A 17,304-nucleotide genomic window follows, 5' to 3' on the forward strand; every position below is an offset into this window, starting at 1 on the left:
TCCAACAAAAAACTAGCATTTTTTTGTCGTGTAGATATTCATATTTATGGTATCTTATCTTATGTATTCCATTATGATAACACCAGTATTCAGAATTGTGTTCAAGTAAAATACAGGGAATTTGTCACCTTCTAACTAAAATAAGCTGTGAAAAGATTTGTGGTTACATTTGCATAGCAACCATTAAACCCCTTGACATTGTCTGCTGTATATTTGGCACAACGACAGCTTTAGGGCTGCAGACAGCTGAGGCTGGAGCTGCAGAGGCAGCACAATGCTGCACGTGCAGCTCTTAACAGGAGCTCGTGTCTCTGTAAAGCCCAGTAAAACACCACCAGCTGCACAAAGCATTAGTGAGGCGAGCAGAGGACAGCCCAGTATCTGGGATAGGGACGTGTTCACTCCCCAATGAGGGGAAAAGTGCAAGTGAAAATGATCCACAGTAAATCTTCAGGATTATCAGATTTGACAAGAAAACATCTCCTTTTAAGTTGTGTGTTGCAATTAGATTTAAAAAAAAAAAAAAAGCATTACATTGTTAAATACTTGCATATTTAGTTTTTTGCAGATGACTCTTAACTGCAACTTTTGAGCTGCTCATTTTAATTAAGTAAACATTATCCTTGTTCTGCTAGTTTGTTTTCCCTTCTGCCAATGTTTTTTTACAGCACACTATTTGAGAAGAGGTTAAATTGAATAAAATGTCAATATATTTTGCAGTATTATTCAATATAGGAATAATATAATGAACATTGGAAAATGCAATTTGGTTGTTTACATTTTCCAAAGAAATGACCAAAAGAAAAATCTGTCAGACTTGTACTAAAATCTGAACTTTGAGAACTTCTAAACGGCAGTTAAGCTTAGACCTCTGCTTGTCGTTAAGTTGTTGGTATGGCAAGATTTCCCGCAAAAGCTTGTTAACATTTTGTATTTGTTTACACATATCAGTAACACGTATGACCATGAAACTTCTAAGGTTACGGTAGTATTTTAAAAGACCTGATGCCATCAACCCCAAAAGAGTAAACAAGGAACTGTGAAACCTCAACTGTTTACAGAGGAGTGCTGAATATAAGATGGATGATTTGATTATTAAAGATGGAGATATTTAGCTCATAATTTACCACTGCCATAACAGAATCTGTTGAGACTTTTGACTTTATCATTTATTAGTAATGATTTGTTTTAAAAGCCACTTTTACTCCCACATTGTTGAAAATCAAGGGATTAGAGAAGTGGCTTTGCTCTGGCCTCCATTTCATATAGAATCATTTTATTTTTGATTTTCTGGCCCAAAGGCATCATTTGACAGGACAGCTCTAGTGTGACATTTTGAGGGCGGGTAGAGACATTCGGCAAACATTTGTGGTTTAAGGAGTTGCAGGTCTTTGGTTGTTGTGGATTTACCGGTAAGAACCTGAAGAGTTTTGTGTTCTTTTTCAATTGATTTGAGTAATAAATGTAATCATGATCACAATTCAATTAATTGTACAGCCTTAGACAATAGAAGGATGCTTTTATATTAGTTACACTTACGTCTTCCAAATCGTCGTCGTCTCCCGCTGGGGCTCCTCCGTCTTTGCCTCCGCTCTCCAAGAACTTACTGAAGCCCTCTAGTGTTCGCTCGCCATTGTAGTCAATCGCCTGAGCACAAAAGGCACACGTTTAAGCTAAATAAGACAACAAGAAACTTAATTTGTAAATAAATGGGATGGAATTTAAGATATAATAAGTAATTTGTCCCACAATGGGGAAATTCCAGAGTTGCAACACAGATTAGGAACAGAGAAATTTAAAAAAAATTGGGAATACTGAATGTGAACATGTGACAGAGGGAAAGAAACCAGACCAAAGGTGTCAAGGTGAAAGAGACTCAATACTCTAAGCCTCCGCTTTTAAAAAAGGCTGTTTAATCACTTGTCCACAAATGGGTCAGGTCAGAGTGAAAATGTCAGCCAAAAAATTTAACAAAAATGGTAAAAAAAACATCTTTATAAATCGAATTCAAGAGATTTCAATCATTCGTGTGAAAAAATGTAATGGCTTTAGTTGCTAAAAAAAAAAAAAAAAATTGTTCAACTGTTCCATCACTTTTTAGCCCAGTTATTTTGCAATCTGCATCATAAATCTGACAATAACACGACCACACTAGATCCACACACACACGCTTGATTGGGCAAAAAGTGTAATGTGAAGTCGTTTGTTCAAGTTTCTTCACGTGCTTCATCAAGCCACGAATGAAACCTCATATTTGCAAACTGATACTTTCCTCACAACTTTAAAGACAAACCTGCCAATTAAAGTCAAGCAGCGACTCAAATGACCATTCCTTAAGTATGAGGCGATCTTTTATTCAGAAAGCCTTTATTTGTCCACACAATGGGGAAATTCCAGTGTGCAGAACAGATCACTTATAGAAAACTCTTAATAGAAAATAATGCGACATAAGCAGCCAGAATAAACACTTTTACATAAATGGTCCCTTTAATTGAAGTATAGAATGATTTGAAACGCTTTAACTTTGCTTCCAAACTTATTATAATTTGAGTTCCAACCCTCATATTTGACCTGTATTTTAGGCTGTAGTTCAAACAAGAAATTCACCTTGCGGTCGTCCCCGGCAGGGAAGAATTTGAGAGTGGGGAAGCTGTGCACTTTGACTGAGTCGATCTCGTTGGCTGTGGAGTCCATTTTGGCAACAACGATGTCTTCGTTGTCCTTGAATTTCTCTCCCAGTTTATCCCAGATTGGAGTCAGCTGTTTGCAGTGTCCGCACCAGGGAGCATCTGAAAACAGAAATAAGAAACGTTAGACGATTCTATAGTGTTAGACAATTTTATAATACCATAATGTGTAAAACCCATGAAGTATGTGTATAATGTAGTGTATAATGGGCCAAGGGAACATAGGATTTAGTACCACAATAACAGAAGCTTGCAACATTTACAGACAAAGTGAAGGAGTGGGAAGAAAAATGTAAAAGTTCCCACTGTATTTCAAAATCCATCTAATCTGGGACAATGCGGTGTATTAGACAAACGTAAATATGACGAATTATAGCTATAAAAGCTCATTTACATCTGCAGTACAATAAAACATGCACATTTGGAGACTAGTACAACACAAGGACATGTTCAAAAAAAAGGTACATTTTAAGGTCTTGATCACATGGTTTGATTTTAGCCAGTTTAGTTTTAAAGTAGAGAAATGTTTATTTTAAAATATGGTTCATCTTTATCTTATTTACTTTAACGTGATGGGTCTCCAACTGTAGGCATGTTAAACTATATTCCTTCTCACTAATATGTAATTATTGTAAACTAAAAGTCATATTTTCCTGCCATAACGTTGAAATAAATCCAATCAATAACTATTCGGGGCTCTAATTGTTAAATGGTACATGAACCTTGGAGACTTCAGCTCAGTCATGCATGATCTGGCAGCCGGTCGACACTGGTGCGACCGCTCACGTGCAGACAGCTTCTGGACTTACGCCACGGTGTATGTTCCCGCTATAGGCTGCATTTTCACAGCAGCCATGGAAACTTACTCCAACTATAGTTCCATGTGGATCACCATAAGATAATCCTGTAGCTATTTTTGACCAGATCGTTGAAAATTAGAGCAGTGCCAGGATGGAAAGGCTTATTTTTTTACACTGGCTTGCTAATAATATTCTGACCAAGGTAATTATAGGTTTATTACAGATTTAGAGGTAATAAAGGGTGCTTACAGAATTCAACAAAGACGTTCTTGGTTGGGTTGAATACCACCTCCTCGAAGTTCTTTCCGACCAGGACTTTGACTGGGGTTTTGTCCCAGTCGTCGGGGATGTCTTGGCTCATGAGGTGAGGCTGAAAGAAGACAGAAAAGCATGATTTAATGTGTACCTCATTAATTAGGTCTAGTTTACCATTTGATTTTCCTCATAAACTCAAAATACATAAGGTTCATACAATAACGCCTTTTTATAGCCAATTTTAAAGACACAATAAGCAACTAATCTTGTCTCACATTTTGCATCGGTTTTCATAGTAAAACATCCAAAACAGTTTAATTGTAATATCTACATCATGATATTCCTTAAGTTTTAAATACTTCTAGTCCAAGTTAAGGATTAGTAGGTATTAACAAAGATCTCCATATTAGAGTATCCCGATACTTATAGCCTGACAATATTCAACAGAAATGTTTTAAAAACGCGTCTTTAAACATAATAGCTGAGGTTTAATTTTCAGACAAATGTGAAATGTCGATAATGAATAATGTAAAAGGGTCTGAACCAGAACTTTCCCATGTATTAAAGCATAATCTGTTTTGCCCCAGTACAGACTTATAGTAAATGCACTTGTTCAGGTCAAAATGAGACCAGTGCCTTTTCTGATTATAGAGTTTTATTCCGCTGTTAGCATGCTAATGTTTGTTAGCATACTGCAACGTTTAAAACCTAGTGCCGTTTTTCATGTGTATAGCCTCCTAGAACTCTTGTATGGAATGCTTTATTAAAGTCTCCTTGTTATTTTGGGCTGATTGGGACCTGAGGTGTATAAAGATGGATAATTGTATTTTAGAAAAATGTGCACATATGGATGATATTAGTTTCATGTTTTAATCATTTTGATAGAACACAAGTCACAATTGAATAATTTACAAAAAACATTTAGTGTCTGAAGACAGCAACATTTGGGTGTGGGAAGGAAAAAAAAACGTTAAACTAAAACAATCTAAACTCTTAAAAACGTGTTACTTCTAAGAGGCAGTATATAAATCAGTGGTCTAAACAATCCAAAATGTGTAGTACACATAGTGTACCATGTTTTTGTAGATTTTTTTATGATGTTCTCTATATTCACATTTTGCATATCTTCAAAACAACCCATTTTATAGCCTAGTTTAAAACGCTTTACCCAAAACCATTTACAATTAATACTTTGCATGCATTCACCTTGAGTTTTCCCTCTGTGAAGCGTATGCAGAACTCCGTGATGCCCTCGGCTGTGATGGCGTTGCTTTCGGGCTTGTACTTGGTCATCTCGTCCTCCAGAGTGATGAGGCGGATGGCGGGACACTCTTCTTTCTTCAGACCGAAAAACTCCAGGATCCTCTGGTTATCGTCCACGTCGCTGTCAATAAAGATGAACAGGATCTGCAGGAGAAGGTCCACGTTAAATGTTGTCGACAAGATCTCGATAGTCAATACCTCAATGACTAAATCTCCTTTTAAGAATGGAATTATTTAAACACTAAATGAAAGCCAACTATTTCATATTAGATTTGTGGTCTTTTACTAGTTCCGATACTAGATTTAGCATTACTAGCATCAGATTTTTTATTTAGAACCCGGTCTAGTCCAGGTTTAGTCACTTGCACAAATTTGTGCAAATTCTCTTTTGCTTTCCATATCAAGTGCCGTGGACGGCGCGCAGGCAAAGTACTTCGGCGCTCGCACGGACGGTGCCGTGGTGCTTTTCGCAGGCGGCGCGCGCGGTTATCTTAATACCTGGCAGTATCTTTTCAGCATAGCGGGGGCCGCCGCCGCATGGCGGACCGCCAAGCCAAAACCCCTCAGTGAGAACACTGCCTTTTTTACAATACTTATAAAAGACAAATTGGTCCGTGTGGGCAAGTCGATACAAATAAAGTAAATTTGACTTGCCTTTCCCTTGAACCCTGTTGCGGCCTTCTTGAACTCATCCATCTTGTCCTTGAAGTCTGAGGCAGCTTTGGGCAGGAACATAAGGATGTGGGACTTAATTTCACCTCCAAAGATTTTGGGAGCAGTCTGTGGTAAAGGAAACACACATATAAAGAATTAAAAGATTCACAGTCACATAATGTCGACTACAAAGTAAGGCTAGGCAACACAACAAAAAAGTCCAATTTATTCCTCACAAATCTCCATTATTATTATTATTATTGACATGACTATTTGTCAATTCTGTCAGTAAAAGCATAGACTTCTTGATTAAACGAATTCCAAGCTAACCATTAAGGATGGGAAGCAATTGGATCTAGTTTAATATTTGATTACGGTAATTGCAAAGCTCTGGTGGAATTCTACCGACAGGTGTAGATCTCCTGCTACAAGAACACAATAGCCTTTAGTAGTACTCGTTACCACTTAAAGTAGAAGTGAACGTATAGTTTCAGAAAAGTTATTCCAAGAAGTAAGTATTGAAGTAACAGTTCTGTTAGGAGGAGTTAGTAGGAGTGGTTCCTCTTCTAACATGATTACATCTAAAGTGGCAAAATCTTTATATTGACAATATTGAATATTGGCGCATCTTGCACCACTTCAGATTTAATTTAATTTTTCTAGTTTTTGAAATCAGTCCTTTCAAAAACTGATTGAAAAAGATTGTTTAACATTTAATATTTTGTCTTGAGCGCAATTTCTTGGGCCACTACTTCTAGTTTTATAATATTAGAGTATATTTCTGGATACCCACCTCCGATAGTAACCTGGATTTCTTGCAGCACATTTTGTACACAAATTCAACGTTCTTATTACTGTAACAAATTGCATGCTAAAAGTACATTCAAAATGAAAATCCAAGAATCCAAGGCAAACATATTGGTAAAAGAATTCATCATGCTGAATAATGGAAACCCTGGTGCAGAGTTGCTCCAGTACCTGCTCAGTGAACTCGATGACCAGAGGCAGCTGGTTGGCCTTGACAAAAGCCAGGAGGTTTTCTTTAGACATCTCTCCAGCAAAAGTATTGCGCCCCTCGTCGAACTGGAAACAAGAGGGAAACAAACAAGATACAATTATCCAGTCAGCTGTTGCATGCGTCTCATAATCTGCCTGTGAACGTCGCATAGATTTACCAGAGATAACTTTATACCGCTCTGATTGCCCTGTTGACATATGGACAGGGGTGAGGTTTTTTTTATTTTATTTTTTAATAGCTGCACTTCCTGGCACATAATGGAGAAATGATCTTTGCCAGTGGCTCAGGGCCCCCTCCCATGCACTTCAAGCCCTTAACACCGGTGGCAGTAAAGGGTTCAAGTGGACAGTTGTTTATTAAGAGCGAGCCAACAGGGTTTAGCCGCTGCGTGCCAGTGGCTAAGGTTACTGTAATCAGGGGTTAAACTAAAGATCAGGTTTAAACAGCAGCATGCAAAAAAGAAACAATAGACATAAGGTTACATTTGTGACAATAAGCTGAGTTTCTGACCATGGAAGCAAGTGCACCAGATGGTAATGGTTGGGGAATTAATTCATAAGCAAATGCACGCATTAATATGTAGTGTTCTTTTTGGAAGGAAACTAGTTTTATTTTGGTGGGGACACCAATATCTATTCAAAATGTGACAATTAGATTAGTAATTTATAAACAAAAATATTCAGTTTGCAGTGGACATTTAGGAGCAGATCCAAGAGTATTAACATTTGACAGAAATATGAATGACAAAAAAAAGGAATAAATAAATATTAACACTGGAGCAATGTTAAATTGCAGAGGCCTTACATGACTTTGTAGTCTAATTCTCATTGACCAGAAACCTTTGACCCTTTTTGACACAAGTCAACCAAGATGCTCAGTTCTCTGCAATAAAAAGAACCTTTGACCAGCTTCTAGAAACATGGTTAATATATTTAGATAATAGAACTAGTATTTCCTTGACATAATATACGCCACGAGACAAGCCAGAGCTTTACACATGGGTTTAAGAGGAGTCACGTTTTGGACGCAGCCACAACTACCTGAATAGACAAGCAACAAATTGGCTTCCAAAATAATCTTGATATTTGTTGGATTATCCAAATACCTATAATCAAAAGATGACAATCTGCCTCATCTGTTGAGATTCAAGCATCACAAGAATGCCAATGGACTGAAAAGGTAACCACAAACAACACGAAATACAACTTTTACGTTTAACCCCTTCAGTTTAGGGCCTATTTTTTCAAAAACGCCTAAAGAAATGAGCCCCATTTAAAACTGAAGCTATTCCTGAACCCTCTGAAGCACAAACTATTGGCTGGAGCATTTGTGAAGCTGAGACTCTAGTCCAGTCTAGATTTTCTTTGTTAAATATATGAATGAGTAAAGCTGGTGTCTGGAGGGATCTACTGATTGAGACTAAATGAGCATCTGTTGTTTTTTTTATTTGTGGGTTTGGAGTACAAACAGACCCCGATTCTTCCCAGAATGATTGATTTGACTGGAAATATGAGCATATCAAGCAGCTTGAGAGTTCCCTTGTTAGTGGACAAAATGGAATAAATAATAAAAATGTCTAACATAAAGGGGTGAAAAAATGCAAGCTGAAAGACAGCTGGTCATCTTGCACATTATACTGCTTCCTAAATCAAATCAACATGTTTGCGTAAGAGCTCAGAGCCAACGACAGACATGTTTCAGTCACCCCAGACGAGCTCAAATTAGCTCAGACACTGTTCGGTCAACAGAGTCACATTACAAAGATTTAAATCACGAGTATGATTTCAGCCGCCAACAATAAACATGTAATTGTATCTTTCGTACGATCCTGGTATGTAACAAGCTGCTACAAGTATTACTCCTACCTTTTTGAACAGGACGACACCATCCTCTGTCACTTCAAACTTTGAGTAAACTGCGTCGTCAGAAGTGGAGGCGAACGGGATGTCATCGATGGCCTCAGCTGCTTTCTCAAAGGCCTGGGCATCAGCAGACTTGGGATCCTACAAAGAAAAACGTCCATTAAGGTAAGATAAGATAAGATAATCCTTTATTGTCCACACATGGGGAAATTTCATTGCTGGCAATGAAATTAAATTGCTGACAATTTAAGTCAAGAGATTCAGTCTTGCATCATTGTGCAAATGGATGGGATCTTTTGAGTAACGTTCTAGTTTAATAATGCGTTTACTTGCATCTTTATTATCTAAAGTGTGTATAGTACCGGTAAAATAAATACATTTTTGAGTTTTGATGATTGTGAGCGGAAATATTTAGATTTTACAATTAGTCAAGATTATTGGCTAAATTAAAGAAAACCCGAGTGGATTTTGTTCCAGCTTCAGTGAGAAGAAAATGTGTTAATTATAACAATTAACTTGCCAACCATTTAATAAAGAAGATTCTTTTTGAGAATAAAACTTAGTGGCCACAAACAGGCTAGATAATAGAAGTTCAAGCTGATCCACCCCTCACTTGGAGCTCTTATCAGTCATTAGTGAGACAAGCTCAATGGTAACACTGAGGGGAGGGGCTTGAGGGGCGTTCTTTACTTCATGTCAACAATAAACAGCTTTGTGAAGGACACAAACAGCAAGAACGGGTAGGATTATGCTCCGGACACCACCAGTCTCCAGCACCTGCGCTCAAACTCGTTTCTCCAGCCTTTGCCTATTTCAATTACTCCCACGCCCTTTGGCTCAGGCCTAATAAAGCTGCGTAGCGTTAAAGCCCTTTTCTTTTATTAGTGTGACGCCCTTACCTTGAAGAATCCAATGACTGCGACTTCACTGTCAGCGATGAGAGACTCTGCTCCAGTGACTCCGTCCACCACAGCGACAGCGGGGCCCGTGCGCTTCTTCAGCCAGTTCACCATGTCATCAGCCTGTCTGCCCGCTGCAACAGGCAGAATCACCATTTCATAAGAGACACGAGTCCGCTTCTTTACATTAGGACCAAGTTTAAACTGAATACCCCAAATAAGTGAAAGTGTTAAAATTATATGTTAGTAACAAAACCGAAAAGGGAAAAACCTACAATAGAGCTGCAATGATTAGTCGATTTAGGGTGACAGACTATACACAAAGTCATATTTTCATTACCATCTTTCTAGAAGCCTCAGTCTCCATATTTCAATCTTTATTTGGTTGCTAATGCGTGTAAAAAGTCTGACTTTTTTTGTACAATCAATTGCACCTCCAGACAAAAAATAAATACAAATTTAATGACATTATTCCAACCTAGACTATAAAAGAATCTTTAAACATGAAAAACAAAGTAAAATCAAAGTGTACACTTCTAGAATTACTCACTCAACCCCACCCCTAAATATCCCCGACTTCAGTGAAATTCACGTGCAATCATGTCACATTCATGTGCATATAACTGATGTAAATGGAGTGTTTATTTTATCATTATTAGTATTATTTTGTCTTACGCTAGCTATTTTTATTTTATTTCATCTTCATTTCCCCCCTCCATTCCTTATTAAAAAAATGGGAGGTTCTGTCTAGGAGTTTGTTTATAAGAGTTCTTCTATTAAGAGTGCTTTTTAAACTTCCTATAAGTTGTCTGTCCTTTTCCTCTGTATCTACCTGCGTTGCAACAATGAAATTTCCCCATGTGTGGACAATAAAGGAATATCTCATCTTATTTTAAAATGTGTTTACCAATGATTCATTGGGTAGATATATTGGTGTTTTAACTACAAGAAAATCCTATATAACATATTGCTTCCATGTTCATGAATAATAAGTGCCAGGAACAAAAGAGCTGCTGCTGCTGCTTCCCATCAGCCCCCCTATTCCCAAATAGAGCTGTCCCACCGCAGCCTGGACGACGTGAAAACCTGCACATCTCTGCTCCACACTACCAGAAGCATGAGGAGAACGTGCCCAGACTGCTCCGCCCAAAACAAGACTAGCTGAAACCTGATTGGCCAAGGGCCGACACAGATCAAATTACCAGGATGCAAAAAAAAAAAAAAAAAAAAAAAAAAAAAAAAAAAAAGAGTCAGGCTCACTTTTAGAAGTGTACCATCTATGCAGTATGGCTCTGCACTAGCATCGATGGGGATGCTTACTCACTATTGTATCAGTTTGTCAAAAGAGGGGATGGGAAAAGCTTTACGACATTTCAACCTTGCAGTCGAATGCATTTCCATTTTATTTTTTAATAATAACTGCAATAGAAGGATTTAGGAGGAAGACCAAATGTGCTTTTTACAATCTTGTACAACTCCTAGCAATTACGTTTGAGCAAGAGAGAGAATAAAGTCTAAAGAATAAGGTCTAAAGAATAAAGCCCAAGATGTACAACTAGAGTAGGTGGTGATAATGCAACACTACGATACCATCCACCATAAAACACAGAAGAAATTAAGGATTTCTAAGTTCGGCCATAGTGCCAGCAATCAAGATCAATCATACAGTGACATTTCTTCTCACAATAATCTGAACACTAAAAGTAGAGATCACTATACTAGCATATAAAGTTAGTGTTTTGACCACATTAAAGAGCAAACAAAACAAGATATTTTATGGAAACTAAACGCGCCCCTTACCCGAGTACTCTTTGGGTGAAGCCTTGTCTCCTCCTTTGAAGAACTTGATGGTGGGATAGCCTCTGACGCCGTACTCCTGAGCCAGTTCGGCCTCTTCTGTGGCGTCCACTTTGCCCAAGCGGATTTCCGAGCCCTCGGCCTTCAGCATCCCGGCTGCCTTGGCGAACTCTGGGGCCAGGGCCTTGCAGTGACCGCACCATGGAGCATCTGAGGGGGACAATGACGAGTTATGAAGTGACAACGAACTGAAATTAGGCCCGAGCGAGTTTGTCTAAATATCCAAATGTGATTTTTTTTTGTAGACAAACACTGCAAAATGCAGTTAGATTTGCGATGTTTGTTTTAATAGGTGGGTTCGGTCAAAGCGGGCCGTGTCCAAGAGCATCAAAATGTGAGAAAAGATAGAAGACAAGTAGTATGAATGATAAATTGTAGTCAGCAACGTAGAGAATACGAGCTAGATTTACCAACAAAGCCAGTATTAGTAAATTCACAAACTAGGCAACATACTAAAGAGAAATTTGGAATGGTAGAAATGGATACCGTATAATAGTTAATGGTTTGCTGTCGAGCTCATGAACACAAAACATCTATTTAATTCTAATCAAACACCTTATTTATGCAGGTTTTTTAATTCCATCATGGTTTACCTTAGCATCTTACCGTTTTTACATTTCCAATCTGTGATATAGTAATAAACACTTAAAAAAGGGGCATGGTAGCCAACGATGATGCCTTTAAAATGGAGGCACATGACTGACACTGCACATCAGGGACACGTCTCATTACGTTGGGAGGTGGCGCCACAATTGAGAAAAAGCTTCCTTGTTCCCTCCAGTGTAACACAACAGAGGCGCGTGCAAGTTTGGAGTTCTCCACAAGTACACGTCAACCTTAAAGTCCACACAAACTGTCCAGTGGGTCCCGCCCAGTGTCCCACCCGGGGCCTCCACATTGGATGAACTCGCCCCCGGCCTTTCCAACACTCACTGCGGGTCAAACCATCCTGACGGGGCAGTAAAACAAGCATGACTCTAGGGTAAAAAAAATAAAATTAAAAATAAATCACTAAATTCTTGGATAATGGCGCACTGGCCTGTCCAAAGCGCTCCAAAAAGTGAAACAACAGACTTCTGAAACGGAATTGTGAAACGTAATCGAAAAGGAAAACGCACCGATCATGCGTGAAAATCACAAACACTTTCACACAAACGACCACAACTAAAACAGCCCATCTTCAAACTAAAATATATTAAAAACTAAAACATATGTGCGCAAATTGACGGATCGAAGAGACCCGGACTCAGGTGCGCAGGTAAAACACGTCAGGGGCCAGTGCAGACGCGTGCGGAGCCGCCTGTAACGCGATCAAAGCCGGGGCCCTTAACTCGACATGAATGAACTTGGGGTCCACACGGTTCACTGGCGTCGACGCGTTTGCAGGGTCCATTTTACAGTGAGAGGGAGGGGGGGAAAGGCCATGGAAATAAAAAAGTAGGGAGACGCGCGCGCACCGGGAAGCGCATATGTTAATCAATTATAATGGCGTTTGACGTGATCTAGAGCCGTTGCCAGGCGTTTGAGACGTGGACACCGCGCGGCAGGACACACGGCGTGATTAGGTTTTTGTCAAGCGGAGCGGCAACTTGTGTCAAAGTTTTGGTGCTAACGCGTAGCTACACCGGAGATGCGAGAACAACACTGGTCACTGTCTGGACGGTTTTGACACGCGTTACAAGTGAAAATACTCACAGAATTCGACGAGGATGTTCGGGTGAGCCTGGAGGGCCTCGTCGAAGTTACTTTTCTTCAGCACCAGGACGTCTTCCTCCTCGGTGATCTCGGCTCGGGCTACGGCCAGCGCGCACAGCAGGGCAAACTTCCACATCGTAACGCCGGGGGTTTTCTTACACACGCGGAGACGGGAACAGCGGGGCCGTGCAGCAGCGGGGGGGAGGACGAAGCGGCAGATGAGGCGCTGGCGGCGGTGTTTTAGGTGGTTTTAAGGCCGGGAGAGTAGCTGGTGTTTTGTGTCTACCGCTACTAACGTGGCAGTGTAGCGCAGGAAGCGGAGGTCAGCGGCGGTGCGCATGCGCATTTATCAGGCCCAAAGCAGTTCGTGTTGAAATGTGACTGGACCGCGGCGCGCGCCACCTGGAAGTGAAAGCAGCCGCCTCCGTCACCGCCCCTTGCGGTCGCCATGGTGACCCCGCACCCGGCTCCGCGCCGACACGGGACCGTGAAATAATCAGTCACGCAGATTAAACTGGAAATAAAACATGCAGTCGGAGCCGATGTCATGGCTTGGAATGGAGATGTTTTAAATCCAGATGCGATAAGACAAAATGCGCCCTTAATTAGGCTACTACATGTTTATTTATTGATTTTATGTACGTTATTTGAGAATGTACATAAATGCTGCATCCACAAAACTAAATTATGTGGACACTGTCGCTCCCACGTCACAATAGTCAATAACAAAGATTTAATTTTGCTTGTAAATATGGCAGAATTAGCCACAAGGCTATTTTTCATCTGTAGTCTCAGGACAGCTGTTACTTTCATTCTAACTGTAATTTAAGAAAAATACAATAAAGCAATGACTTTACATAGAAGTTAGAAATATTTGACTATTTATTTACTATTTAAAAATATGTTGATGGCCCTCATGCAATCAGCTACTGATTACAGGGATTTAAATAGAAAAAATAACAAATAGTCTACATTCATACTGATTTAAGGTCAGTTTAAGGTCAGTTTGCTCTCAACAGAAGCCTAGAAACAACAACATTGTCCTATCTGCACCTAAATATATTGTATTATTTTATTGAATGACACTTTACATGGGACATTGTAACTTCAAGGGGCATTTGTTCCAAATGCATTATTCTCCCTTAGGGACACATCACCCCAAAGTAGCATCTTGGAACACAAAACAAGAATTTGACAGATTCTAGTGAACAATTTGTTTATATCTATTTCTAAACCTGATTTATTAAAGTTGTAATCACAAAAAAGACCTGCCTCTGATCATATTTCAATCAATAGAGAAACTGAAGCCTCAGAAGAACAAAATATGACAAATCAAGGTGGTTTCAAGTGTGATATTTGAACCTGGATTAAACACATTTACTATTGCATTTTACATTTGTATTTAAAAGGACACCACGACAGACATTTCTGATGATGAGAAAGTCCAGATTTTTTATTTTACAGTCATGTTGATACACAATAGTTTTTCATTTTACCTACAGCCCTAAATTTGACTACAAAGAATATTTCTCCATCGTTTTTGATAGAAAAAGCAAACATTTATACCCTGGAAATTAAAAGTGTAGTTTTTAAGACTTAAAATGATTAACATTTCAATTTGATGTTGCTCATTTTTAATTGCCTGACCAGCCGTTCCCAACACGTTTTGACAGACTTTTTTGCAAAACCGGAATGTGGGAGGGACTGGCTGGTCAGGTAACATTTAATGATAATGATGAGGAAACTAACAAGACGTCAATTTCTGCCCAAGTCTTGAACCAAACACAGTCTATAAGCAAATGTGTCCATTTTGTGTTTGCTCCATGAGTCATATGAACCCTTATCAATGTTTACTTGCAGCATTTGTAATCATTATTCAGTAAATTACTTCAGGGCTGTGCTATTTACTTTTCTTTGAATCATTATTATGTGAAAACACTGGAACTGAAGGCTGTGTCATTGTGAACCAAAGATTGTGCAGTTATATTTGGTCTGTAAAGCATGAAAATAATAAATGAGCGTAATAGTCGTGTGGCTTGTGTGTCCTGTTTCTATTGGCTGACAGAGCTGACAGTTTGTTACTGTGTCACAGTTTGACCTCACCAGTTACACGGCCATGGTGAAATACAGTACTGTTGTTAAAGTAGCCCACACCAAAGCCTTTTGTATCAAGTTTTTTATCTTTTACAGTTGGGATTGTATCACTTTTACACTTGGTACGGGTGGGTTTTATTTTAGTAAACAGTCTGGAATGCAATTTTTACTCCAAAAGTAACACATGGAATCAAACTTTAACTTGCTGCGTCCACTATATTTTGTTAAAAGTGAAAAAAATGAAAGAAGTGTGTGTTGTCATTGTTTTCCATACCTCTTTAATTATACTGGTGCAATGGTAACACTATAGCTCATATTGTATGTGGTTTGCCGATGTGGTTTCGAATACAAATGACTTGATCTTAACACTGTGAGCCTCGTTAATTCAGAACAGAAAGAACAGCAAGGCCACCAGCTCCACATGGACTAAAGATTATGGAAATGAATCAAAGTGTACTCTGAAAACTACAATGACTTGCTTTATAGAGGTTTTGGGTTCCGATATCGATTTTTTAAATGCTGCTACTGATAGCCAATATTGTTTTCTGGCTGGTTTTGCCGTTGATCAACATTTGCAAATACTGATATTAAGATTTCACCCATAACAAGGCCTGCAAACTAAGTCAAGTTATAGTAAAGTTCAGAAAAAATATCATTGCCAAATATATCTGTGGAAACTCAACGATAATAATTAGTTTGCCATAAGCTGTTCTGTCACTAATCACTAATAACCCATTCCTAAAACAACAGTAATTATTTCCAAATAGCCAGGGTTAAAAAATCCATCTAGTATTTGTGTATAAAAGACAAAAGAAAACTGAAACTACATAGGCTTGTGCATGTGAGCGTACCTGAATAAAAAGTAATAGTCATTATTCTAGTCAGTAGCTTACATTACACGTCAATTTCCAGTCGTTTCCATGCCAACAGTGTTCTTGGCTCCTCTGCATCAGGACGATCAATTAGTGGAGGCCTGAACATGACGTGGCTTGTAATAAATGTAATCAAGGGCAATGATGTCGTGGCCAGGCTTGTTTAGAAAAAAATAGTAAAAGCTGTAGTTAGAAGAATGACTCACAGGGAAAAGAAACCACATTATCATATACATAAATTGATTAGAAAATATCTAGGCCTATTTCTAACTATTGTACTCAAAAATGTTATGTTGACCTCGTATAAATATGAGCTGTTATGTCACCTTTTTCCATTTCAATGTTTTTTTAACGTTAAATGTTTGTTACGTGACTATTGCCTCACAAACACATCCAAAAGTGTCTGATAACTGTTCATATTTTAACCACAAGAGTGTGTGAAGTCGTACAAACAGTCTGAGTGGTTCTGTGTGTCATCTGAGTAGTTCTGTGAAGTGAAGAAAAGATCTGCAACATTTACATATTATAAAATGTGCCAAAACAATTGAAAATAAAAACAGTATTAGGCTGTTATAAGAGAAAACAAAACCCATACAAGCCCAGCCTCTGTCATTCTTGATTAGGCTTAACTCAATTTAAAAGTGGTTAAATTAAAGACACGTGTGTATTACTCAGAGTCTAAACCTCCTAGATTTTGTTGCATTGCTGTTGCAGTTGTGTATAGTGTGGGGGTGTCGATGTCTATGTTAATGAGAGCGCTGCTGTTTGTTTGAGCAGTGGTTTAACACAAAGACCTGTGACTTCCTGCATTAAGGTCACACATCAGCAGCCAAAACTCTATTCAAGATCAAGAAACTATTAATAATAAAGCGCGCGTATAATCAGCCACTTAAATCATTCAATTCACACAGCCTAAGAAATATACATGTATATACGTAATATTGGGTCGGTTAAAATCTTTTATAATAAACCAGTCAAAAAACTTATTTTTAAATGTTTTACCCCTTGAGGTAGTATAGTAAGAAGTAGAAGCAGCAGGAGAATATAAATAGTCCAATAGCCTACAAATTCAATACTAAACAGAAAATATATAATATAAGAGTCTTTGAGAGAAGAAAACAGGAAAGTCTGATGACATAGGCAGGACAAATTGCACAGGCCAACAGAACACTGCATTGACTTTATATGACTTAGTGTTTCAATCTATATATAAGTTTAATATGTGGAATAGCAGGTAATATTAAAGCATGACAACAAACATATGGGTGTGTCAGCTCTGGGTTGGAATGATGTGGATTGTCTCCATTGTAAACATAACAGACATTTTGACACTTTGATTATTCAATAT

General features: G+C 38.6%; 1 protein-coding gene across 1 annotated transcript in view; it reads right to left on the bottom strand.

The window, feature by feature from the left end:
- The window catches only part of p4hb (prolyl 4-hydroxylase, beta polypeptide), a 15,193-nt gene extending 2,060 nt beyond the window's left edge, over window positions 1-13,133 (bottom strand). The window contains exons 1-10 of the mRNA XM_072462210.1: window positions 12,991-13,133; window positions 11,239-11,445; window positions 9,439-9,572; window positions 8,543-8,680; window positions 6,638-6,742; window positions 5,660-5,785; window positions 4,949-5,149; window positions 3,737-3,857; window positions 2,608-2,789; window positions 1,540-1,647 (exon numbers count right to left, since the gene is read on the bottom strand). Of these exons, the coding sequence (XP_072318311.1) occupies window positions 1,540-1,647; window positions 2,608-2,789; window positions 3,737-3,857; window positions 4,949-5,149; window positions 5,660-5,785; window positions 6,638-6,742; window positions 8,543-8,680; window positions 9,439-9,572; window positions 11,239-11,445; window positions 12,991-13,126 (1,458 nt within the window). The 5' untranslated portion in view covers window positions 13,127-13,133. The remainder of the gene's footprint in view (window positions 1-1,539; window positions 1,648-2,607; window positions 2,790-3,736; window positions 3,858-4,948; window positions 5,150-5,659; window positions 5,786-6,637; window positions 6,743-8,542; window positions 8,681-9,438; window positions 9,573-11,238; window positions 11,446-12,990) is intronic.
- Window positions 13,134-17,304: the final 4,171 nt, after the last annotated feature.

This window comes from Eucyclogobius newberryi, unplaced genomic scaffold (assembly GCF_026437365.1).
Source record: "Eucyclogobius newberryi isolate DKJ021-1_F unplaced genomic scaffold, fEucNew1.0.hap1 SCAF_4, whole genome shotgun sequence".
Classification (NCBI taxonomy): domain Eukaryota; kingdom Metazoa; phylum Chordata; class Actinopteri; order Gobiiformes; family Gobiidae; genus Eucyclogobius; species Eucyclogobius newberryi.